Below are 26136 nucleotides of genomic sequence, written 5' to 3'. Positions count from 1 at the left end.
CAAAATCATGGAAATACAACTGACTTTAGAGCTGGAACATAAAATCTCGCCTGTATCCCATAAAGGGGTAGGCAGAGCACATGAAACTTAAGTTTCAGTGCTACAGTCCCCGGCACAAATATGTGATGATTTTTGTACCTTGTCATAATTACATCTTGTTTGAAAAATCATACTAAGTTGTCATATGTTTAAAAGCGACAAGGTACAGAAATCAACACTTCTTTATGCCGGTGACTGTACTCTTGGCAAATGAGGGGTTGAAATAAAACGATATTGTGACCTTGTTGTGACAGGTTGCCAGGCTCTCGCCTATGCCACAAATTAACCCATATCCTACAGACGACTAAAAAAACAGAGCTAGAAATTGTATCAAAAATGCTAAAATTCTTTTTGTTCACAGTACCCCCAAAACAAGCGTTCCCTGCTCCAGCGAAGCCCCCAATACCTCCAATGCCCTCAGTCCCCCAGCAACCTCTAATCGGGGGTATGCCACAAGGGGTCATACCCCCACAAGTACCTCAGCAACCAGCTTCGCTACTGGGTGACTTCGGACAACCAACCAGACCGACCGTACCTGACCTCATATCCGGGGTCAAACCTATGACCCAACCTATAGCACCGGTCATGCCTACACAACCAGTTGTACCTACACAACCAGTTATGGCTTCGCAACCAGTAATGCCAGCTTCGCCTTTGATCCCAAGCCAGCCAATGGCCGCTCCAATGATACCATCTCAACCACATCAACCTATAATATCAAGTCAGCCGTTGGCACAACCGTTGGGGCAACCAATATTGCCAAGTCAGCCCGGGCAACCAATAATACCAAACCCACCAATGGTACAGCCAATTGTACCCCAAGGAATGGCCCAGCCTATGGCCCCAACTCAACCTCCACTGATCTCGTCGCCACCAAAACCTTTAGTGTCCGGGACGACCATGGGCTCGTTGGTTAGCAGCCCTCCAAAGCCTGTGAATACGGTCGCGGGTTCGATCCAGCCGGTTACTAGCACACCTATATCGGCTGTTAAAACTGAAGAGACTTCTAAGCCAGGTGAGATTTTAGAATATTTTTTATAATCCTGATTAGTTATTTTTAAACTAACACGATCTTCACTCATATTATTAAATTAAAACGGAACCTAATCGCGTAAAACTTACGTTTATATTTAACTCGACGTTTCGGACATGACATTACGTCCGTGGTCACGGGTAGACTGGCTAGGAGTTGTATCAACATTGGAGTCAGGACAAAACCACTGGATTGAACTGCATAATCCCAAAGTCCTTTTAACTGAACGTCTTTACTATAGCAGGAAAGTACGTGAAGCGATTGAAGTCAGGAAACGTAATTTCAATCAAAATGAAGGGCAAGGGATTTCATCTTCGTGGAATCCAGTGATTAGCAAGTGTAAACGTGAGAAAACTTCCCGTCCCATACCATCGGATGTCGTGAGTGTTGTATGTAGGCAGAGTGGCAACCGTAGCGTAAAAGTGACTAAGGGGCCGTCCATAAATTACGTCATTCTAAATTAGGGGGGGGGGTTGGTCTGCGGATGACGGTAAATGATCGATGGGGGGGGGGGGGGGGGGGGGGTGTGTTTCGAAATTGACGTCATTCTTATTTATTTATTTATAGTTTATTTTTCACGTACAAAAAGATTATTTCTAAAAAGAAATTTCTTCCAGCACACCTAGTAAGTGAGACTGCAAATGTGAGAGGCGGCTAAGGCGCATACAATACTAAAATAACTCATAATAAACATACATAAGTAATGCAACATAGATGTACACAAATACAGTAATAACTACAGATAAAATACTCTAACAATAATATTACATATAATACTAGCTGCCCGCCCCGGCTTCGCCCGTGGTACTTAAATGTACTTAAAAGAATGGGTGAAAACTCCGTGGGAGTTATCCAAAGAAAAGTAAAAAATAAGTAGTTATCGTCCCATTAATGCAAATACCGACTAAGTGACTTTTTGACGAAATCGAGTTTTTAGCACCTATAGAATAAGGTTTTCAAGGGCTACAATATGTTAAAACCCATGTATTGATACGACGCTGCATTCAAAAGATAGCTTCCGCATAAAGTTACTTAATGGTCAATTTGTTGCATTATAAACTGCCAGAATGTAATATGAATATTTAATATAAACTTTTATGCTTTATCCGCCAAGTAGAACCTTTTAATGGTGTATAGTGTTTTTTTGCATTTAAACATTTTGTTAAAGTAGCCATCTTATGTTCTACAAAAAAGTTTAATGTGTACATATTTGATTTTTGCAAATAAAACTATCAACAAAATTCTTTATTTTAAGCCAGGCTAAATACACCAAATGTCTTTAAGATGTTTTTCCAGAAGATGTTTGTTTACAAACATCAGCAATTTCATTCTACCAAAAAGTTGTATAGGGACTATAATTGGTTTTGCATGTGATGTGACGAAGGAAAGGATAACGGTCTATTACTGCAAATACCGACTATGTGTAAATAGGCGATTTTGAGATAATGCGGTTTGAAAGTTTGAAGGCACGTTTTATATGAAAACATGAAGAAATTTACGTTATGTGTATGGCATTTTAAACCCTATATTTTTTTGTTTACTACTTTGTCGTATATATATTCAGAATGTATTTAGTTGACGATCAAATACGATTTAATGAAACAGTCGAATACCTACTTAGTTGGTTTTTCCTGTAGAAATAAATGTTTGCATATTTCTCTTCTTTATACATAATTATAACCCATTGTCTGTCTTAAATAAAGCTTCGTTTTTCATACGATGTTCTACAACCTAAATGAGTTTTTTCTGAAATATACCGGGTAATAATTATAAGTTAGCCAGTAAGCTAATATAGTCAGTAGTTTTTAAGAATATTGTACGCTCGAAATGGGCAACTGTTGATACTGTATTTCCTGTATATCATACCATCTTATGTACACAGTTAACAATGAATAAACTTTACTTTACTTTACTTACTAGCATACCTACGGTACGAGTAGACTTCAGGTGTCACAACTGTGTACCACTTCACCAACTGCAGTATTAAGTGGTTGAAACCACTCATGGTACCCTTTAGGTATTAAATCTCTGTCACAAAGGCTGAATAAAGTCTTGAGGACACTTAGGTGGAGTCGAAGCACGTCGAATCGAGCCCTGCATACATTTACAATGAACGATGAATCCGATTCGACGCGTCGCTAATGGACGTAGTTTCATAAGAAATGCAGAAGGCGAATTAATGAGATTCGACTCGGCGAGCTTAGTGGGCACTAGGCTTAAGTTCATGTCGAGATCTGGACGTAGCACAAGGCAAGGAAATCAACGCCACAAATTAAACTCCAGTTCAGTAGAACCACCTCAAACCTCTTAATGTATCATATCATATTTCTATCTCGGACTAAAGCTCGATAAACAACTAGCTATCTCTGCGTTCAAGAAAATGGACTTACGCAGACTTTTTGACAAAGGTATCGTAACTAAATAGTACCATGAGTGCTTCCAATCACTTAATACCTAGTTAGTCTAGCATTGTCAGCCGTGGTACGGACGTGTTTGTATCGAATTCCACCAGCGATGAAGATGTTGTTTAATAACTTTTTATCACTCTTGCGCAGTAAGTGTGCAATCGCACGAAGGCGTATCAGGAGTAAAAGAAAAAACTTTTTCCCAAAAGAGTGTTTAAATTTGTATTTTGGACTACCATAAATACTTTTTTATCTTTTTTATTGCAAGTGTGATGAAAAACACTGCGTGTAACTGGGGGCGTAAGAATATTGCAAACATGATTGCTTTAAATCGCCCCAGAAACCTATGTAATTACCGTTACACATTACTTTTTCTTACTTATTACCTCATCTACGCCTACATTTTAGTGACTTTGGCGTAAATACTACAAAACTTTAAATAAACTATTACTTCAGGTTATTGAGCGTACAAAAACTATTTACCTATACTAAATGTAACAGTGTAGATAGTGAAATTTCGAACATAAATTATGGCGGACTTCGGATTGCTGAGACAGTGAACTAGTATGTAGTAAGTACCTATGCATATTATGCTATTACCCAAAAACGCATTAACCGATTTGTAAAATTCTTTTTGTGATTTCAAGGGAATGCTATTGCGTTACTTCTTGTTAAATTTTACTGAAATCGGTTAAAGTATTTTGTGAAAAATCTCCTAAAACCGGTTGAAGAGGATTTTTTCAAAAATTTTTTTTTGAGAATAACTCTTCAAAACCATAAATAAAGTATTATTAATGGTTAGTAATGTTAAAAAACTTTTTATTACAAATATACCAGTTAAATTAACAATGATAAGTGAAGTTTTGTAACATAAAATTAGAGCAGCTATATTTCCTGCAACTAAAACCGCCTATGTCATTGAGAATATTTAATATATTTTGAAATAAGTTCAAAACTTTTGTATATTTTTTCTTTTTTTGCCAATCATAAGTAAAGTGTATGAAAAGCAAAGCTTAATCAAAGGGAAACACTGCTTTATATGTATTAATAAGAGAAATATACAAATTTTTATTTCTACAGGAAAAACCAACTAAGTTTGCTACTATTTTTTTTAAATCGTAGTTTTATCGGCAATCAAATCTAGCCTGTATATTGTTTACGATTAAGTATTAAACAACACAATACGGGCTGTAGAATGCTGTATACAAATAGTAATTTTTTTCATGTTTTCATATGAAATCGTACCTTCAAACATTAAAATCGCATTATCTCAAAATCACTTTTTTGCACATAGTCGGTATTTGCAGTAAGGGGACGTTATATTATATCAATGATTATTGCCAAAGTAAAAATAATAAAAGATGATTCTATAACCAAGTGTTTTAATCATATAATACCCTATTTTTCTCAAATCTGCAATGTTTTATTTTGTCAAACTGGTAATGACGTCAATTTTGGGAGAAGGGGGGGGTCATTAAGATATGACGATAGGATGATTTAAGGGGGGGGGGGGGTCTAAAATCTGAAAAAATCGATGACGTAATTTATGGACGGCCCCTAATGACAATCAAGTGCGGGTAGTTCGAAAAACTCGTACAGCTAGAAGATGTTGATACAACTCCCAGCCAGTCTACCCGTGACCACGGACGTAATGTCATGTCCCAAACGTCGGGTTAAATATAAAACGTAAGTTTTACGCGATTAAGTCCCGTTTTAATTTAATAATATGAGTTCTTTTTAACATTCAAGTCTGACCAGAAACATATGACTATTGTCTAGAGGGCGCTGTTATTCTGATGTATGCGGTGACAGTTCAGTATAGTATGAAGAACACTAGTTCTAATGAAATCCCGCAAGATGGCGCGTAGTCATATATGTATTTTCTGGTCAGGCTGTACTTGACAGATAGATACAAAATAACGGTTTTAGTGTTTGTCAAAAGCACACATACTATCACGCCTGTATCCCATGAAGGGGTAAGCAGAGCACATGAAACTTCTCAAGTTTCAGTGCCACTCTTGGCAAATAAGGGGCTGAAAGAAAACGAAACTGTGACATTGCAGTGACAGGTTGCCAGCCTCTCGCCTACGCCACAATTTGCCCCATATCCCACAGTCGCCTTCTACGACACCCACGGGAAGAAAGGGGGTGGTAAAATTCTTAACCCGTCACCACACGGGACAAAAGTATGTTGACATAAATTATCATCAAAGTATATGGCACTTCGATTTATTATAGTTCGTGTGAAACTCGGAGGAATGTCATTTTAAGTACAGTACTAACCCCCTTATTCATAAACATTCACTAAACGACCGGGTTTGACGACCGGTCTGGCTCAGTCGGTAGTGACCCTGCCTGCTATGCCGCGGTCCTGGGTTCGAATCCCGGTAAGGGCACTTATTTGTGTGATGACCACAGATATTTGTTCCTGAGTCATGGATGTTTTCTATGTATATAAGTATGTATTTATCTATTTAAGTATGTATATCGTCGCTTAGCAGCCACAGTACAAGCTTTGCTTAGTTTGGGGCTAAGTTGATCTGTGTAAGGTGTCCCCAATATTTATTTATTTATTATTATTATTTCCCGTAGGTGTCGTAGAAGGCGACTATGGGATATGGGTTAAATTGTGGCATAGGCGAGTGGCTGGCAACCTGTCACTGCAATGTCACAGTTTCGTTTTCTTTCAACCCCTTATTTGCCAAGAGTGACACTGAAGATTTAGTGGTTTCACGTGCTCTGCCTACCCCTTTATGGGATACAGGCGTGATTGTATGTATGTATGTATTAATATTACTAAAGTTATCAAGCCGATAAAAATCGTTTGCCCTTTTCTGGCGTATTGGTGTGATAGAAAGGGGAAAACGATTTTTATCGGGAGTAAGTAGGGGGTAAGTAAATAATTCCTTATTTTTCAGCGTCCCTGGCAGGGTCTGCTCACGTCTCGGCTGTGACGAGTCCCGTGGAGCCGCTGGGCGTCATGAGTCCTCCAGCCGTCGCGGAGTGGGGCATACCGCAACCGCAAAAACTCAAGTAAGCGTTTAATATAGTACATTGTGTACAACAAGGGGAGGAAGCTGAATATTACTAACGAGAGTAAGTTAAAGATTACATACATACATACATACAATCACGCCTGTATCCCATAAAGGGGTAGGCAGAGCACATGAAACTATTAATGCTTCAGTGCCTCTCTTGGCAAATAAGGGGTTGAAAGAAAACGAAACTGTGACATTGCAGTGATAAGTTAAAGATTGTAGTTAGTAATCTTCATACTCCCCGAGTTACACACAATGTTTTTCATCACACTCGCAATGTAAAAAATATGTAAATAGATGTAAAAAAGTTAAGTACGGTACAAGAAATTTCGTTATTCCCTTGGGAGAACGATTTTTCTATAACTCACGTTCCGAATGCGTGCAATAGCCCATTTAAAGTGCGGGTGTGATGAAAACACTTTTTTCTCAAACATGCAATGAAATATTGTCTTTACGTTCCTTAAAATGGGCTGGGAAGTATCGCTTTTTTTGGGCGCAACAACTCGAGAGGACTGTAAAGGGATTTCATATTATTTTTTAGGCCTAGGCCTGCAAAGTAACTTTTTTTATTTCATTGTATGTTTGAGAAAAGCACTATACATGCCTCGGCGTGAAAACGGATTCCCGGCCTCGTATCCCTATCCGGCCTCGCTCGCACGCTCGCTCGGCCGTATATACCCACTTGGCCGGAAATCCTCATTTTCCCGGCCTCTGATGTAATGTACTATTCAGCTCACCGCTGGGCGAGTAACTATAAACATCGCCGTGTCTCTTTTATTTGCACGGGAGTGATTATCTTTTGTTCGTTTTTATAGCCGATAGCTCATAGCTTACTAGCTCGCGGTGGGACCAGTGCCATAGGGATAAAAAAAAATTGAGTACTTTTAAAGTGTATACGTCTGAAATCTTTAAAAAAAATTGCTAAAATTCTAAATTTATTTTTGTCCTGCAGGTACACGCAACTTTTCAACGCGACAGACTTGCAGAAAAGCGGTTGGGTGTCCGGAGCGCGTGCGCGCTCTATAATGCTGCAATCCCGACTGCCGCAAGCGGCGCTCGCACAGATATGGGCCTTGGCTGATCTGGACTCCGATGGTCGACTTGGTAAGAAATGCTTTATTTATTTAACATCAAGAACCCGCTTGGCGAGCACTCGTGAAATTTGCTCAGCGGGAGAACCCGCCCAGCGGGTTCAACGCGACAGACTTGCAGAAAAGCTTGGGTGTCCGGGGCGCGCTCTATACTTTTAGGCGTGTGTTTTTTCTAGCAATTTTAAATAAATAAATAAATATTGGGGACACCTTACACAGATCAACTTAGCCCCAAACTAAGCAAAGCTTGTACTATGGGTGCTAAGCGACGATATAGATATACATACTTAAATAGACAAATACATACTTATACCTCTATGCATAGGAAACATCCATGACTCAGGAACAAATATCTGTTGCTCATCACACAAATGCCGTTACCGGGATTCGAACCCAGGACCGTCAGGTCAGACCGGTCGTCATTTATTTATTTTATTTTTGTTTGTCCCTAGGCTGCGAAGAGTTCGTGCTAGCCATGTACTTGTGTGAGAAGGCTACCCAGGGTGAACCGGTGCCCGCTAAGTTGCCGCCAGAACTCATCCCGCCGACATTTAGGTAAGTAGTGCCACCCTGTATACATATACAGGGCCCACTCTGTGCCAGCAAACTGCCCAAGTTTGCTGGCCACCTAGTATATACAGGATGGGAAGTTTGCCGGCCACCCTGTATATTCAATTGCCGCCAAAGCTTATTCCGCCTACGCTCAAGTAAATACTGCCAACCTGTAATCGTAATTAGTTGAAAATAGAAAAAATCCGCCCAAGAGCGTGTCGGGCCACGCTCAGTGTAGGGTTCCGTAGTTTCCCGTATTTTTCTCAAAAACTATTCTACCTATCAAGTTCAAAACAATTTTCCTAGAAAGTCTTTATAAAGTTCTACTGCAGTGAGGTCACGGCTACTAGCCCGTTGCTTCTGGAAAGTTATGTATGAAAATGTTGGCATAATTAATGGAAGATTTTTTTTGGTTGGGATATGTACATTATAGGCCGAAGTTATTTTTTATCAACCCTCCCCATCTCTCCCCCCTCTGCGTCACCCCTCTTCCCCCCCCTGCATTTTGGGCGAAAACTTAACATTCATTAAAGAAAATTGCAGCAAAGGACCAACTTTCGTGACGGATCACGCGAAAACTATAAGTGCTAGAACCAAAGTGTTAATAAATGATTTGTAGTAAATTTATTAAGGATTACTTCGTTCCTACGCGCTTTTTCTGTATCTTCAACGGTTTTGTCAGAAATCGAGAAAAACCGCATTTTCGGCACTTTAAGGGAGGGTAGAGAGGTGACGCAGAGGGGGGAGGAGTGGGGAGGGTTGATGAAAAATAACTTCAGTCTATAACGTACATATTTCAATTAAAAAAAACCTTCCATTAATTATGCCGTAATTTTAGCTAATTTCCCCCTACTATACGTTTTGTGATTTTTTTTTCATATTTTTTGAACTTATGGTTCAAAAGTTAGAGGGGGGACACATTTTTTTTCATTAGTGATTTTGACAATATCATTAAATCATTTTCTAAAACCCCTATTCATTTTTAAATACCTATCCAAAATTATATAATATACGTTAGGATTGGAAGGAAGAAAAATCACTCCCCACTTTACGTGTTTACCCTAATATATTTTTTTTTACTTTTTATTTTTGCACTTTGTCGGCGTGATTAATAATATAGAGGTATATTTTGGTACCAAATTAGCTTTCTAGTGCTAACGGTCACTGAGATTATCCGCGGACGGACAGACGGACAGACATGGCGAAACTATAAGGGTTCCTAGTTGACTACGGAACCCTAAAAAAAGGTAACATAATACCTAATATTATCCTGCTAAACTATCTTTTTGATTTTATTTACAGACGTCAGTCCGTAACCAGTATTACTAGTAACCAGTCTTACGAAGAACGCCGCCGAGAAAATATGGCGCGAGGTCAGGCAGAGTTAGAGCGAAGACGCGAACAGTTGGAGAAAGAAAAGGTAACCATAATTAATAGGTAACCAATGTCACTAGTAACCATTCTTATGAAGAACGTCGCAGGGAAAACATGGCGCGTCGTCAGGCGGAGTTAGAGCGAAGACGCGAACAGTTGGAGAAGGAAAAGGTAACCATAATCAATAGGTAACCAATGTCACTAGTAACCATTCTTATGAAGAAAGTAGCAGGGAAAATATGGCGCGTAGTCAGGCGGAGTTAGAGCGAAGACGCGAGCAGTTGAAGAAAAGGTAACCATAATCAATAGGTAACCAATGTCACTAGTAACCATTCATACAAGGAACGTCGCAGGGAAAATATGGCGCGTGGTCAGGCGGAGTTAGAGCGAAGACGCGAACAGTTGGAGCAAGAAAAGGTAACCATAATCAATAGGTAACCAATGTCACTAGTAACCATTCTTATGAAGAACGTAGCAGGGAAAATATGGCGCGTAGTCAGGCGGAGTTAGAGCGAAGGCGCGAACAGTTGGAGAAAGAAAAGGTAACCATAATCAATAGGTAGCCAATGTCACTAGTAACCATTCTTATGAAGAAAGTAGCAGGGAAAATATGGCGCGTGGTCAGGCGGAGTTAGAGCGAAGACGCGAACAGTTGGAGAAAGAAATGGTAACCATAATCAATAGGTAACCAATGTTACTAGTAACCAGTCTTAACGGAAACATCGTAGAAAACGTGTCGCGAGGTCAGGCGGACTTATAAGGCGTGAACAGTTAGAGAAAAAAAAGGTAACCATAATTAATCGGTCACCAATGTCACCAGTCATACTAGGAACACCGCAGTCAAAATATGGCGCGTAGATAGCGCGAGTTAGAGTGCAGATTTGAGCAGTTGGAGAAGATAAGGTAACTAATGTAACCAGCAACCGGTCTTACGAATAATATTGCAGGGAAAATATAGAGCGAGGATACCTCAAGTTAGAGTGTAGAAACGAGCAGTTGGAAAAATAAGGTAACCATATTAATTAGGTACCTAACCAAATTCACTAGCAATCAGTTTTATGAAGGACGCCAATATTAAAGAAAAGGTACACTTATTGAATGAATCGTAGACAGAATGTTTTATAGTTTTTATTATAATAAAATGACCAAAATTTCATTTGCTTTCGATAAACGTAATTCGCAACGGTGAGGGGGGCAACCCTACTTCTATCTAAAAAATATACCTATTATTAGTGAAATTTCACACTAACGTTTCTTTTTCATGCTTAACAGGAAGCAGAGGTGAGTACTATTAGATAATTTATGTATTGTAGGCAAATATCACGGATTTCCATTTGCTACGATCCTGAAAAACTTCTATAGCTTTTTTTTTATACTACGTCGGTGGCAAACAAGCATACGGCCCGCCTGATGTAAAGCGGTCACCGTAACCTATGGACGCATGCAACTCAAACAGTGTCACATGCGCGTTGCCACCCCATTAGAAACTTGTACATTCCCTTTTGCTGTGCTTCACGCACGCACTTTCATAACGTTGCTCATACATGCTCGTCTCTTTCGAGTACTTTTGACCTGGCCTTTTTGCAATAATTTTTTTTATAAATAGTTTTATTTGGTTCTTTGGTTCGCGAACTAGATTTTACTATGATTTTCGAACTTATTTTCATCAACAGTAAACAAATTTCTAAGCGTAATTTATTTCATTAACCCCCGACGCAAAAACGACGGGGTGTTATAAGTTTGACGTTTCTGTCTGTCTGTGGGTGTGTGTCTGTCTGTGGCATCGTAGCTCCCGAACGGATAAACCTATTTAGATTTATTTATTTTTCATTTGAAAGCTGAATTAGTCGGGAGTGTTTTTTGATGGTGGGAAATCGGTCCACTATGTCGGAACTTTTTCAAAATTTAAACTTTTGTGGTTATTTTATAATCTTTCGTTTTTTAGGCTGAGCGTGAGCGCAAAGAAAGGGAAGAAGCAGAAAAGAAAGAAAAGATAAGACTGGAGGCACAGAAGAAGGAACAGGAGGAACTCATGAGGAAACAGAAGGAGGAACAGGTGCGTCATTTGATAATAAGTTTTTTCTAAAAAAATCATTTTTGGCACAAGGTTTTATCGCCGACTGTACCTTTCTTTCAACAGTCATCTACTGCTCTTCGACACGTTTCTAATAACCCCTTACTCGATGGGGATACGACAGTTCATAACAGAGTTCCTATGACCACCTTTCTGCTCCATCATCAGAGCAGCTCCATGATACCATAATATTGCATTGTCACGTGATTTACATATGTGTGCAAAAGTTCAGCTAAATCGGAAACCGGGAAGTGGGTCAAATTTAGCTTCTACGTTTTGACCCAAACCACAGAATATATAATAGTACAAGTACAGAAGGCCCACTGCTTTGATGTTCAAGAAATGCCGCCTTTTTAAATGCCTACAAAATTCTAACAAAGAAACGAGCCGCACGTGCGCAGCGTCGGACGATAGGGTTGCCTATGGTTTAAATCGAAGTAATACTCAAACAAAATGTTATACTATTATATTCAAGTCTTGGGTACTTTCTAGGTCTATTCTATATACAGTATTTATATATTTTTGTTTATGTCCCAACATCACAAGCCTTACTGAACTTTTCCGTGGGACTTAAGCAATAGTAGATCTGTGTAAAATTGTCCTATTTTATTCATGACGTTTATTTAACTAAGCATTATTAGCCATTCCACACGCGGACGTCGCATATGAACCTTAAAAAATAAATCGCGACATAAAGTAACAATAGAAAATGAGAACGTGCGTTCCGTGAGAACGCGCGTCACCCCTGATTAGGCCGCGAACTCGCGGCCGCCAGCATGTACTTGTAGCGCGGCGATAGAATCGCGGAGTGAGCCGCCCCTGCCCAAACTAACATACGATGATAAATCGCTCGCCCTCTCTTTTATTTATAAGTACACGGCAGCGACTCTTGTTCGTTTTCATCGGCGATAGGTCATCGGTTCTTCGCTTTTGGTGGGGACAGTGTCATTGTCAAGTGAGTGCAATGACTGATACGACGCAGTATTATTATTATTGAATTATTATACAGTCGACAAATATTACAATTTATCACAGGCCCTGCAAAACTGTTTAACAGTTTGACTGCAGGATAAGAGTATCTTATTAAAAATAGTTACAGGAAGTAATATCTAAATAAATTTAAAGTTAGGACTGAACAAGTTACTATGGCAGGCTATTTAATAAATACATTTTTAATTTTCTCTTAAATTTATGCTTGTTTGGTTCGAGACGGATGTCCACAGGTAGACTATTGAGAGTGTATGGTAAACGCTTTTTTAGAGTTCTGTCACCGTAATAGTTGTTCCGAACTCTAGGCACTTCATATTTACCCGTGGACACCGATCTGGTGCCATATGCGTGTGGAGCCCCACACAGGTCGTGCTCCTGACTGTCATGGTTGTTGATGGCTAATAGGTACTTGTGTTTTAAACTGAATGATATTCCGCTTTGTGTGGTAGGGCACAGCACAGCGGATATCGTCTCGCTCGAATCTAGAGCAGAGCCCAACTGGGGTAGTACCTCCGCCTTACAAAAGACCGCAGCCAAATAGCACTAGACCCTACTCATAGTGTTGTGTTCCTGTCGGTGAGTAAGGCTGCCAGAGCTCAACGAGGGTGCGGTGTGCTGATGACGGGAGGACTTACGGAACTAAATTGTTCCGTCTATTGTCCTTTGGGTCGTCGGCAACCCGAACCCTCCTTGGAACTTGTACACTCCTTTTTACTGTGTACTTAACACAGCAAAAGGGAATGTACAAGTTTCTAATGGGGTGGCAACGCGCATGTGACACTGTTTGAGTTGCAGGCGTCCATAGGTTACGGTGACCGCTTTACATCAGGCGGGCCGTATACTTGTTTGCCACCGACGTAGTATTAAAAAAAAAAAAACTAATCGGGAGTATTTTACATATTTTAAATAGTTTTCGGTAGTCGTTTTTACACATGTTTTTAACTTTTGTGGGGACAAGTAGTTTTAAAAAGTATATTAAATATAAATAAATATAAATATTATTATAGGACATTTTTTTTTACACAGATTGACTGAGGCCCACGGTAAGCTCAAGAAGGCTTGTGTTGTGGGTACTCAGACTCCAGACTCTTATAGGATGATTCAAGAGTTTTATTTATTAATTAAATAGCTTTTGCCTGCGGCTTCGCTCGCGTTAGAAAGAGACCAAAAGTAGCCTATGCCACTCTCCGTCCCTTCAACTATCTCCTCTTAAAAAATCACGACAATTTGTCCCTTCGTTTTGCCGTGAAGGACGGACAAACAAACAGACACACACACTTTCCCATTGTATGGATCATTATTCATCAATCATTTTAATCATGACTTCAAAAGTAATCTATTCATACGTGAAATAAATTAATACCTACTTGATACGTGAAAAGTACATTAAATTATTTGTTTATTTTTTATAATATACATACATACATACAATCACGCCTGTATCCCATAAAGGGGTAGGCAGAACACATGAAACTACTAAAGCTTCAGTACCACTCTTGGCAAATAAGGGGTTGAAAGAAAACGAAACTATGACATTGCAGTGACAGGTTGCCAGCCTCTCGTCTACGCCACAATTTAACCCGCAATTTAACACAATTTTTTTTTTTAATTTATTTATAATATACATTTTATTAAATAGTTTTGTTACCATATTTCAATAAATTATAAAAACAAAACATATTGTTTCCTTTTCGTTTCACGTATCAAGTAGGTATTAATTATTCCACGTATGAATAGCTTACTTTTGTAGTAATTTGTACATGATGTAATTGATTAATGAATAATGATTAATTATTACAATAAAATTATTTGAATCATCCTATATGCAGCGTGACGTCCACAGATGTCATATATACCATAGATCAAGCAAACGTATCTACTTAGCGTGTCAAATGAACTCAGTGAAATCCACTGAGTTGTCCGTCTTTACTCGCAGCTTGCAGCTTTCGGGCGTCAATTTTTGTAAGTTGAAGTTAACCAAAACATAAAAAATGCCTCGTTACGTGATATTCAATTGCAACAACACAAAAATTATGAACAATCAAGAGCCTGAGACATATTTAAAATTACAGGCAAGAAACAACTTCAGTACAAAATTTGACACGATCGGCCCCTATACAAATAGATGAACTTGTTTCTTCTATATAAATAAAGTTCTGTGGTGACGTCAAACTGATGTCATCGGCATGAAAGTTACGGGCCCTGCTCATGACATAAGTGGCATGTACTGTCAAATGAAACAATCATTTTTTTGGTTGCAGGAAAAACGCGAGGCTGCAAGAAAGGAGATGGAGAGGCAATGCCAGTTAGAGTGGGAGAAAAAGAGGTAATTTCAAGCACTCATACCTGCCTACAGTATGCCGATATACTTCAAATAATTGTACAACAACAAACACATGAATATCAATAGCAATACCACACCTCGGACACTGGCGATCAAAAATATGAAAGAAGCGCGTTCCTAGCACACATTTTAAGCTCGTGTAGGTGAACGCGGACCATCCTTGTTTGAGTGAGATATGACAGGTCTGTTCGCGTTTTTGACAGGCGGTAACTGTGAGGTAACCGAGAGGGGGTGGGCGGCACTTTTAGCGGGGAGCGGGAGTGGTCATACTGTACGATAATACTCTTTATTATACTGTGGCAATACTAATATCATACTAGCTTTTGCCTGCGGTGGTTTCGACTTCGCTCGAGTTAAATTCAAAAATTGCGGAAACATCCCCCCCCCCACCATTTTTGGGAAGTGGGGGGTTAGAAAGAGACAAAAAGTATCCTATGTCACTCTCCATCCCTTCAACTATCTCCACTTTAAAAATCTCGTCGTTTCGTCGCTCCGTTTTGTCAAGACGAACAAACAAACAAACACACTTTACCATTTATAATATTAGTATGGATGAATAATTATCTACTTTTTCAGAACTCGAGAGCTGGAAGCTCTCCGCACCGAAGAGCAGACTAAAGTCCTGAGCCTCAAAGCCAAGAGCCAGGCTCTATCTGCAGAGCTGAGCACCGTCGCTACCAAGGCCGGCAACTTGGCTAAAGAAATCCGCAGCAGTAGGACGGCCGTGGCCGCTGCCAAATGCACTATCGATGGGATGAGGTAAGAATCCAAGAGCTGGGCTCTATGCGCAGTATTCGTTGCTCAAAGCTGGCCAGAAAGGCTCGAAAGAAGTACTATAGATGTCATGAGGTGAGTTAAGTATCCAAGAGCCTGGCTCTACACACCCTTGCATAGTTAAGATTGACAAAGATAGCACTAGCTCGTGCGTTATAAATTATAGTAAGTGTTTTGTGCGCTTAGTTATCGCCGTATCTTATTGTACTATATGAGGTGTGTCAAGAGTACTGATATGCCAAGAGAAACTTTCCAAAATTCTAAAATTTTAACATAGGAAAACTTCGAAAACTTTCCATACTTTGTATGGGCAATTGTATGGATGGAAACTTTCCATTTCAGAAATTTAAATTCCCCTTATTTGTCGTGAAAGTTTCGAGAATTTTTCAAGAAATTTAAGATTGTTTGGAAAGTTTCCACAACTTGCTCATCACTAGTCAAGAGCCAGCCTCTATCTCTATATTCCCTTGCACATAGTTAACAGTGACAGAGATAGCACTTGTCATAAATCGTATCGTTATAAATTATAGTAAATGCTTTATACACTTAGTTATTTCCGTTATCTTATTGTTCTTTATGAGGCGTGTCAAGAGCCAGGCTCTATCTAAAGAGCTGGGCATGTTATCATCAAAGTTGGTTACTTGGTCAAGAAGATTCGCAGATGGGATGAAGGAAGTCAAGAATCCAGGAGCTAAGCTCTGATCTTAAGGACTTCACTGTGCGTAGCCGAATGGACAAACGCTATCTCTTGCGTATTGACGACCGGTCTGGCGCAGTCGGTAGTGACCCTGCCTGCTACGCCGCGGTCCCGGGTTCAAATCCCGGTATGGGCATTTATTTGTGTGATGAGCACAGATATTTGTTCCTGGGTCATGGATGTTATATGTATATAAGTATTTATATATTATATATGTCACCGTAAAATTGTAAAAACCGTTAGTTTATAATTTCACTAGCGAGATTATGAACTAACAAAATATTGTGAACCGTAACGTACAGTTCACAATTTGACGGATTATTTTTACGTTAGATTATAATCTAACGAAGCGAACCCGTCAAATTGTAAACTGTCATGGCGTCGGAACGAAGCTAGCGCTCTGATTGGTCGGTTTTATAGTAGATCGTTCTGAGTACCCACAACACAAGCCTTCTTGAGCTTACCGTGGGCCTCAGTCAATCTGTGTAAGAATGTCCTATTAACATCTATTTATTTTATTTATTTATTGGATATAGAGTTAGACTAAATTTCTGCGGCGTTTCGCGTCACAGAAATGCCATTTGGCTGCGGGGCCAGGAGGCTTAATTCCTCCATTTTTTTTGCAGGTCTGATCGCGACTCTAGCATGGCTGAAATGCAGCAGCTCAAAGCAAAAGTGAAAGAGCTGAACGCAAAGCAGATTGCTCTTAACAAGGAGAAGGCTGAACTTGATGCCAAGGTATTCATTACTGCTATCAAAGAGGATCGAGTATTATTGGCTTCGTGCGAAGTGCATGGAGGGGGTAAGCAAAGCGATCGCAGTGCTTGCGGTGGTCAAAATCGACACTGATTGTGGTTGTCATCTATCAAAACTCATAAAATATAATACAATGTGTAATGTTTGAAATGGGCCACCAATGTTGTTTTTGTAGTAGATTTATTATTAACATATCTGCAGGTAGTTCTTAGTATTTGATATTCTCATGTGTGGGTACCTGAATAAATCAGTGTTTGACCGAGCATCTTGTCTTTTACCACATGGTGACAGCGGTAAATTAATTTTAAAGTGTAATTGTCGTGATTATTACGTGTTAAACATTAAAATTAGTGAAATTACCGTGGGCCAGTGTGTTAGTGGTGTGTAAAATGGAGCACGCTCGTCCTCCGCCGGAATTAAATGTCGAGGGCTGCGCGGCGGCGCGCGCCGAGGCATGGAAAAAATGGTGGAAACAATTTGAAGTGTTTCTAAAAGCATCTGGTGTGAGCAAGGAGACGAAGGATGTGCAAGCGAGCCTGCTGGTCAACCTCATCGGGTCGGAAGGATATGAAATATTTTCAACGTTCACGTATCAAAAGGGTGAAAGTGCCGAGGACATCGATTGTGTTAAGCGGAAGTTCGACGATCATTTCGGTACAAAGGTCAACATTACGATGGCGCGATTTAAGTTTTTTACACGCGCCCAGAATGCGGGTGAAACTATCAATCAGTATGTTACGGCGCTAAGAGTACTCAGTCAAGTATGCGAGTTTGATACTTTGGAGGACGGGCTGATACGAGATCGAGTGGTCTGTGGTATTTCTAGTAACGTAGTGAGAGATAGGCTACTCAGGGCCGAAGGCCTGACACTCGCTAAAGCGATACAGATATGTGAAGCACACGAAATGTCTACAGAAGAGGGTCGGCAGATTGAGCGGGCGCAGGCTTCGACGTCGTCGGCGATCCAGGTGGACGCGGTCGGGCGCTATCGCGGGGCGCGCGGGCGCCGCGGGCGCGGCCGGCGCGGCGGGCGCGGCGGCGGCCGGCCGGGCGCGGGCGCGGGCGCGCGCGGCCAGCGATGCCAGCGCTGCGGAGGCTCGTTCTGCGACCAGGCGGCTAATTGTCCGGCGGCAAATGTGTTGTGCTATGTGTGTGATGCGCGCGGACATTACGCTAGAGTTTGCCCTAAGCGGGCTAAAAGTGATCGTGTGGACTACGTGTCGGTCGCTGAGGATGACTACGACGAAACATCGGAGGATGATGACCTTTATGTGAACGTGTTATATGTTCGTTCCTTGAAAGATAAGTTGGAATTGAATGATAAAGACGACGTTTCGGAATGGATTGAACCGCTATATTTCAATGGTAAGCCGATCAATTTTAAATTAGATTGCGGGGCCGTATTAAATGTAATAAGTGAATTTGATTATATAGCTATGGGTTTGAAAATTGAGGATTTGGGTCCATACCGTAAGCGAGTCTTTTCATTCACGAATACTAGGGTGCCTATAATCGGGGAGTGTGAATTGTGTTTTGATTTGAGGCAAAGTAAATATAAAATAAAATTTGTTGTCACATCCTTGCACGTTCAGAATATTTTAGGCTTAAAAAGTTGTGTCAAATTAGGACTAATTAAACGCATAGATACTGTAGATGTTTTGAACGTGAATGGGTATGAGGACCTGTTTAAAGGATTAGGGAAATTACCGGGAACCCATGAAATAATAGTGGATCCGAATGTACCACCGGTAATTTGCCCTGTACGTAGAATACCATTAGGTATGAAAGATAAATTGCGTGTTGAAATAACTAGAATGGAAAAATTAGGTGTTGTACGAAAAGTAAGTCATCCTACACCATGGGTCAATGCTATAGTGGTGGCGGCAAAGAAAAACGGGGATATCCGGGTATGCTTGGACCCGTTGCACTTGAACAGGGCGGTGCGGCGCGCACACTTTGCGCTGCCGACGGTGAGCGAGCTGGCAGCCCGCTTGCATGGCGCGCGCTACTTTAGCGTGCTTGATGCGCGTTGCGGGTTCTGGATGCTCAAGCTTAGCGACGCCAGTGCTGACCTTTGCACGTTCAATACGCCATTTGGTAGGTACCAATTTTTAAGGCTCCCCTATGGAATCAGCTGTGCACCAGAGATGTTCCACGCGCAGGTAAGACAACATTTAGACGACTTGGAAGGAACGGACTCGTTTATTGATGACATAATAGTCTGGGGATCAACTAAAGAAGAGCATGATCGCAGGCTACAAAAATTGTTACAGAGGGCAAAGGACATTGGTATTCGATTTAATAAGGATAAATGTAAATTCGCGGTTACTGAAATAAAATATTTAGGACATGTGTTTGACAGACGGGGAATGAGACCGGATGAAGAGAAGATAAAAGCTATAGTGGACATGCCTGATCCGCATGACAGAAAAGCATTAGAACGATTTTTAGGTATGGTGAACTATCTTTCTAAGTTTATACCTAACTACTCGGAATCTGTAAAAATATTGAGAGACTTATTAAAAAAAGATGTAACTTGGACTTGGAATGAACAGCACTCGAAAGCGGTCAAATTACTAAAACAAAAAATTTCGGAAGCTCCTGTTCTAGCACTGTACAGCGAACGCGAGCCCCTCCTGGTTTCAGTAGACGCTAGTGCCGTGGCGCTGGGGGCTGTGGTCCTGCAAAATGGACGCCCGGTGGAGTTCGCATCTCGCACACTCACCGACACGCAGACGCGATACGCCCAAATTGAGAAGGAGATGCTGGCGATCGTATTTGCATGTGAACGGTTCCATCAGTATATATTTGGGAGGCAGGATGTGACCATCCAAACTGATCACAAACCGCTCGAGGCGATTTTCAAGAAGCCTTTATCGGCAGTACCAGCGCGGCTTCAACGTATGAGACTACGTTTGCAAAACTACAGTTTCCAGGTAATGTATACTCCAGGCAAATATATGTATATAGCAGATACACTCTCGCGGGCAGCATTATCTGAACTGATGCATGAGCGGATGGCCGAGGAGATGGAGGCGCAGGTATGTTTTGTCTTAAACCACGTACAGTTCAGTGACAAAAAAATGAACATGTTAAGGGAGCATATAGCAAGAGACAGCGTAAGTAAGAAACTGATACAGTACATTAGGAGCGGATGGCCTAAAAATAAATATGACGTGGATAATGACCTGCGAATTTTTTGGCCATATAGAGAGTGTATGCAATACGAGGGAGGTATACTTATAAAAAATGATAAGGTTTACATTCCAGACTCTTTGCGGCAAGAAATGGTTAACCGCATACACGAGGGACATTTAGGTATCGACCGCTGCAAGCGACGTGCGCGTGACGTCATGTTCTGGCCGGGCATGTCGCGCGCCGTCGAGGACGCGGTGCGCGCGTGCGCGTCGTGCGCGCTGCTGGCCCCGCGGCCGCCGCCGGAACGCTACCTACCACACGATATACCCAACGAACCGTGGTATAAATTAGGTTCTGATATTTTTGAGCTTAATAAAAAGTACTATTTGATAATAGTCGATTATTTCTCGAATTATATAGAGGTAAACCAGTTAAAGTCAATAAATAGTAATTGTGTAATCGCGGCTATGACAGAACAATTCGCAAGACACGGCAGTCCTATAGAATTGATAACGGACAATGGGCCGGCGTACGCGTCGAGAGAATTTAGGAAATTTGTTGAAATGTGGGATATAAAGCACACCACGTCGTCTCCTATGTACTCGCAGTCGAATGGCAAAAGCGAACGGGCAATACGTACAGTTAAAAAAATTATACAAAAATGTATATTATCGGGTCAAGACTATCATGTAGGCCTGTTAAATTTTAGAACTACACCTAGGGATGGGATAGATTCACCATCTAAAATTTTAATGGGGAGAAAAGTTCGCACACGTTTGCCAATGTACCAAAAGGATTCATCGAAAACAAAATATTCGCAAACTCATCAGGCGGTTTTAAATAAACAATTAAAACAGAAAAATCAATACGATCAATCAGCTCGAGATCTCCCTCCATTACAAAATGAAGATGTTGTAGTGGTAGCCGACGGTCAAAAACGTGAGTTTATGAAAGTGGTAAGTAAGGCTCCAGAGCCCAGATCTTATATATTACGTGATCGTCTTGGGCGCGAATACCGGCGTAATCGTCGCCACATCATTCACCGACAGAAACCTCGCACTCCCACCGACAACGTGCAAGGCGTTGTTGGCGGTGACGTGCCCCAGCCGAGCACGAGCACCCGCGACACGACAGCTGACGCGGTCCTCGCTCCGGCAACGGCGCCGGCGCAGGGTGCGTCCGAAGTAGCTGCAGCTCCACAACCGGCACAGCTCTCAGTAAGTATCCCGTCCGATGCATGCAGTACTAAGCATACTGGGGTGGCCCCTGGCCCTACAACTAGAAGCAAGGCTCGGAAACTACTGTCTGCAATGCCAGAAATTGATTAAATACATTGATATACCTACTTAGTATAAAAACTAAAAAAAAAAAAAAGATGTCATTTTCACTGTAAACAGTTTAAAATTAAACTTTTCTATTTATTAGTTTTAGGTACGTATTTTTAAGTGTTGTTGTTTACTACACTACTAACAGCTGAGATGAGATGTCTCACAATTTAATTTAGTATTAATTAAGTCTTATCATAACATCTTAAGCCGTGTGTATAGGTCATTAAAATACTACAATCATGTAGCTGTACAATACATAAGTCCTTATGATATTAACATTAAATTATCCACCTGGGAGAACTGATAACAAGATTCCAAAGCTAATATTAATACCGTTTATGCATAGCCATAAGGGCCATTATCGCTTATTTTGTATTTCCTGACCTACTTTGAACGTATGTAAAAAAAAAAGTAGTTATAAATAGCAATAAGTTTTTACGTCAATGAGTTGACCCTTCACTGCAAATGATACTCAACTGTATTGGTCGCTATTAAAGTTCAAATTTCAACAAATATAATATTCATATCATGTTGCTTGTGCAAGGAAGGGTCAAACGTTAAGTAAAATGTATTTTTGTAAAAAAAAAAAAAAAAAAAGAATAAATGTAGTAAGTATTGGTTAAGTGAATAAGTAAAATTTTAGATCCATAAAGTTGTGTACTGGTATAGGCACTTATGTTTATCTTTTCTTTCAAACAAAACATTGCTACGAGGGGAAAGATGTAGTAGATTTATTATTAACATATCTGCAGGTAGTTCTTAGTATTTGATATTCTCATGTGTGGGTACCTGAATAAATCAGTGTTTGACCGAGCATCTTGTCTTTTACCACAGTTTTGTTGTTAATTGTAAAAATAATGGCATAAATAGTCGTTGCACGTTCTATGCGTTTCTTAGAGCACACTGGAAATTGGATCAAAGAACTAAATGGATAGCTACCGTGAAAACGAAGAGTCTAATTCTCACCGTTATTTAGCTAATATTACAATAGTATTAATCAATATTCTGTTTTCAATTTCTTCTGCTTGTAATATAAGTTGTAAACTGTTCTTAAGTTTTTGGCAGACGAGACACTATTGACACCTAGTATCGAGTAGTGGTACTGATAATTCACGCTATTTGACGCGTGATTGTCCCTAGATGTCACTATAACTATGCCTATACAAATAACTCGCGTTTACTGATGTATGGAATTCCAACTCTTCCCTTACTTATTCCTCTATGATAGATATTCATGGGTTCCCTCTATGTGGCATAACTTTATTTGTCCGAAACGCTTTTGTCATAACAGATTTGGCATAATCGATTTTTGCCGAATGTTAATGTAGCATAAACATTGTTTGGTATAATTCACGATATTTCGAATATTATTTTGTCCGAAAATATATTGGCCTACTATTATTGAGGCAGAGTGTCATTAGGAAGAAATTGGATGAGCATAAATATTTTTGGCATACATCCCATTATCCGAAACTTATTTCGCATACATTTTTCGTTAAGCAGAAATGCGCTTTTAGGAAAAAATGGTTACACTAGGTTAGAATTGCGAACTCTACAGATACTCACTACTCCAGAAAAGTGGGTTAGGTTAGGTTAGAGCTGCGACTATTACAGAAAAGCACCGCTAGGGAAAAGTGGGTTAGGTTAGGTTAAAACTGCGACCACAACAAACACGCACCGCTAGGGAAAAATTGGTTAGGTTAGGTTTAGAACTGCGACCTCAACAGAAAAGCACCGCTAGGGAAAAATGGGTTAGGTTAGGTTAGAACTGCGACCACAACAGAAAAGCACCACTAGGGAAAAGTGGGTTAGGTTAGGTTAGAACTGCGACCACAACAGAAAATTACCGCTAGGAAAAAGTGGGTTAGGTTAGGTTACAACTGCGACCACAACAAAAACGCACTGCTAGGTAAAAGTGAAACAAAAATAAAACAATAACGTTTATAATTTTAAACGTTTATTTTTTAATTAGATCGTTATTGCTCCAATAATGTTGTAATACTGGTAGTAACCATTTTTTTAATTATATACAAAAGAATGTATAATTCGACCTATACTGATGTTATGCCAAAATAAATTCGGCAAAACATTAAATCGGAACACTAAGTTTATGCACATAAAATTTATGCGTAAAAATGATTCGGAGCACCAAATTTATGTACAAAGAATATTCGGACAAATCACAATCTGCCTAAACAGATTATGCTAAACTTGACTATGCCATAGCAGTTTATGCACAAAGCCAATTATGACTAAATAGATTATGCACAATAGAATTATTCATAAAAAAATTATGCCACAACAGGGTGAACCAGATATTCATAACTTAAGTCGCTTATACACTACTTCAAAGTAAATTTGTGAGTGTGCACGGGAAAACGTCCCACTTTGTCGATTGCTATAAAGCCGCTTTGTCAATTTATTCATATAAAGATACCAGTAAATCCCGCCTTAATGGTAACCGACAAAGTGGGACATTTTACTAAACACGCTCACATTTTATGAGCATAAGAAGTGAACAAGTGGTTTTGTTTCCAGGCAAAGGCTTCAGAGGGCGCTGGTGAGGACGGGAAACTTAGCATGATGGAGGTCACACTCAAACAGCTTCGAGATAAGGTATGTGTATAAAAATCTGTAAATAAGATTACCTTACCTAGATCTACCTAACAACAAACTAAACATAGCTGGTACTACGGTATAATACATCCATACTAATATTATAAATGGGAAAGTGTGTGTGCCTGTTTGCTTGTCCGTCTTTCACGGCAAAACGGAGCTACGAATCGACGTGATTTTTTAAGTGGAGATAGTTGAAGCGATGGAAAGTGACATAGGCTACTTTTTGTCTCTTTCTAATGTAAGAAAAGCCGCGGGCGAAAGCTAGTACTAACATACAAAAAACTGCCACTACTAAAGAACAAATGTCTATTGAGCTTTGTTTAACATACATATATAAGTATACACATTCATAACCAGACAAATAACCTAACCACGAAATTAAAATTTCGAAATAAAAACCCCTATGTAATGGACAGATTTTCATGAAACATGGCTAAGAACACTCCCGACTACTGATGTGCCGACGGAAACTTTCCAAATTTCTGAAATTTTCACATAGGAAAACTTCGGAAACTTTCCATTCTTTGTATGGACAATTGTATGGATGGAAATTTTCCATTTCATAAATTTAAATTCCCTTTATTTTTCGTGAAACTTTCGTGAGTTTTTAATGAAATTTAAGATTTTTTTGGAAATTTTCCGCAACTTGCACATCACTACTCCCGACTAACTTAGCTTTCAGACAAAAAATAACTAAATCTAAACCGGTCCATCCGTTTGGGAGCTACGATGCCACAGACACAGACAGACATGTCAAACTTATAACACCCCGTCGTTTTTGCGTCGGGGGTTAAAAATGTCGCACTACGTCCAAAACCGGTCGTAATTATAATTATAACCGCCCAATAGTATAGGGAGAACCCGCCCAGCGGGTATTTTGGCATCTGAGCAAAGTTCACGAGTGCCCGCCAGACGGGTTCTTCGTTGCGAAAGTGTATAACCCTCTTAACTTTTCATCCAGGTCGAAGCAGCGAAAGCGATCGTCGAAAGCAAGAAAACCGACCTTGACACCAACCAGACCCAACTGTCAGAGTTGACAGCGAGAGTGTCAGAGCTCGGTGACAAATGTCAGAAAGTCTGGCAGCTGTATGAGGAGAAACGGCAGGAATACTTGGAGAGGAAGACCACAGCGCCCGCTGAGAGCGCCTGGGGAACTACTGGTGAGACTCTTAGGTGTTCATGGTTGCCTGGTACTTTTCTAGCTAGCAATTTCTCGCAAAATCACTTTTTTTTATAAAAACATCGTTGTTTTGGTTTTTAAAACGCGTTAGTAGCATAATACAGCAAGTTTTCGCGAGTTCTCTTAAGTACTTGACAAGACACAACTGTTGGTGTCAGCGAGATTGACAGAGCTTGGTGACAAGCGTCAGAAAGTCTGGCAGCTGTATGAGGAGAAACGGCAGGAATACTTGAAGAGGAAGACCACAGCGCCCGCTGAGAGCGCCTGGGGAACTACTGGTGAGACTCTTAGGTGTTCATGGTTGCCTGGTACTTTTTTAGCTAGCAATTTCTCGCAAAATCTTTTTTTATAAAAACATCGTTGTTTTGGTTTTTAAAACGCGTTAGTAGCATAATACGGCAAGTTTTCGCGAGTTCTCTTAAGTACTTGACAAGACACAACTGTTGGTGTCAGCGAGATTGACAGAGCTTGGTGACAAGCGTCAGAAAGTCTGGCAACTGTACGAGGAGAAACGGCAGGAATACTTGGAGAGGAAGACCACAGCGCCCGCTGAGAGCGCCTGGGGAACTACTGGTGAGACTCTTCGGTGTTCATGGTTGCCTGGTACTTTGCTAGCTCGAAATTTCTCGCAATATCACTTTTTTTATAAAAACATCGTTGTTTTGGTTTTTAAAACGCTTTAATAGCATAATACAGCAAGTTTT

General features: G+C 40.3%; 1 protein-coding gene across 1 annotated transcript in view; it reads left to right on the top strand.

The window, feature by feature from the left end:
• LOC125239110 (intersectin-2-like) overlaps positions 1–26136 on the top strand; it is a 54635-nt gene that overhangs the window by 2603 nt on the left and 25896 nt on the right. Inside the window, exons 5-15 of the mRNA XM_048146603.1 lie at positions 401–1054; positions 6396–6510; positions 7468–7619; positions 8059–8161; positions 9461–9578; positions 11478–11588; positions 14858–14922; positions 15517–15699; positions 17038–17149; positions 24172–24249; positions 25214–25412. Of these exons, the coding sequence (XP_048002560.1) occupies positions 401–1054; positions 6396–6510; positions 7468–7619; positions 8059–8161; positions 9461–9578; positions 11478–11588; positions 14858–14922; positions 15517–15699; positions 17038–17149; positions 24172–24249; positions 25214–25412 (1890 nt within the window). The remainder of the gene's footprint in view (positions 1–400; positions 1055–6395; positions 6511–7467; positions 7620–8058; positions 8162–9460; positions 9579–11477; positions 11589–14857; positions 14923–15516; positions 15700–17037; positions 17150–24171; positions 24250–25213; positions 25413–26136) is intronic.

Source organism: Leguminivora glycinivorella, chromosome 25 (genome assembly GCF_023078275.1).
Source record: "Leguminivora glycinivorella isolate SPB_JAAS2020 chromosome 25, LegGlyc_1.1, whole genome shotgun sequence".
Lineage (NCBI taxonomy): Eukaryota > Metazoa > Arthropoda > Insecta > Lepidoptera > Tortricidae > Leguminivora > Leguminivora glycinivorella.
The sequence above is the reverse complement of the archived record's forward strand: the minus strand, read 5'-3'. Positions and strand labels throughout refer to the sequence as shown.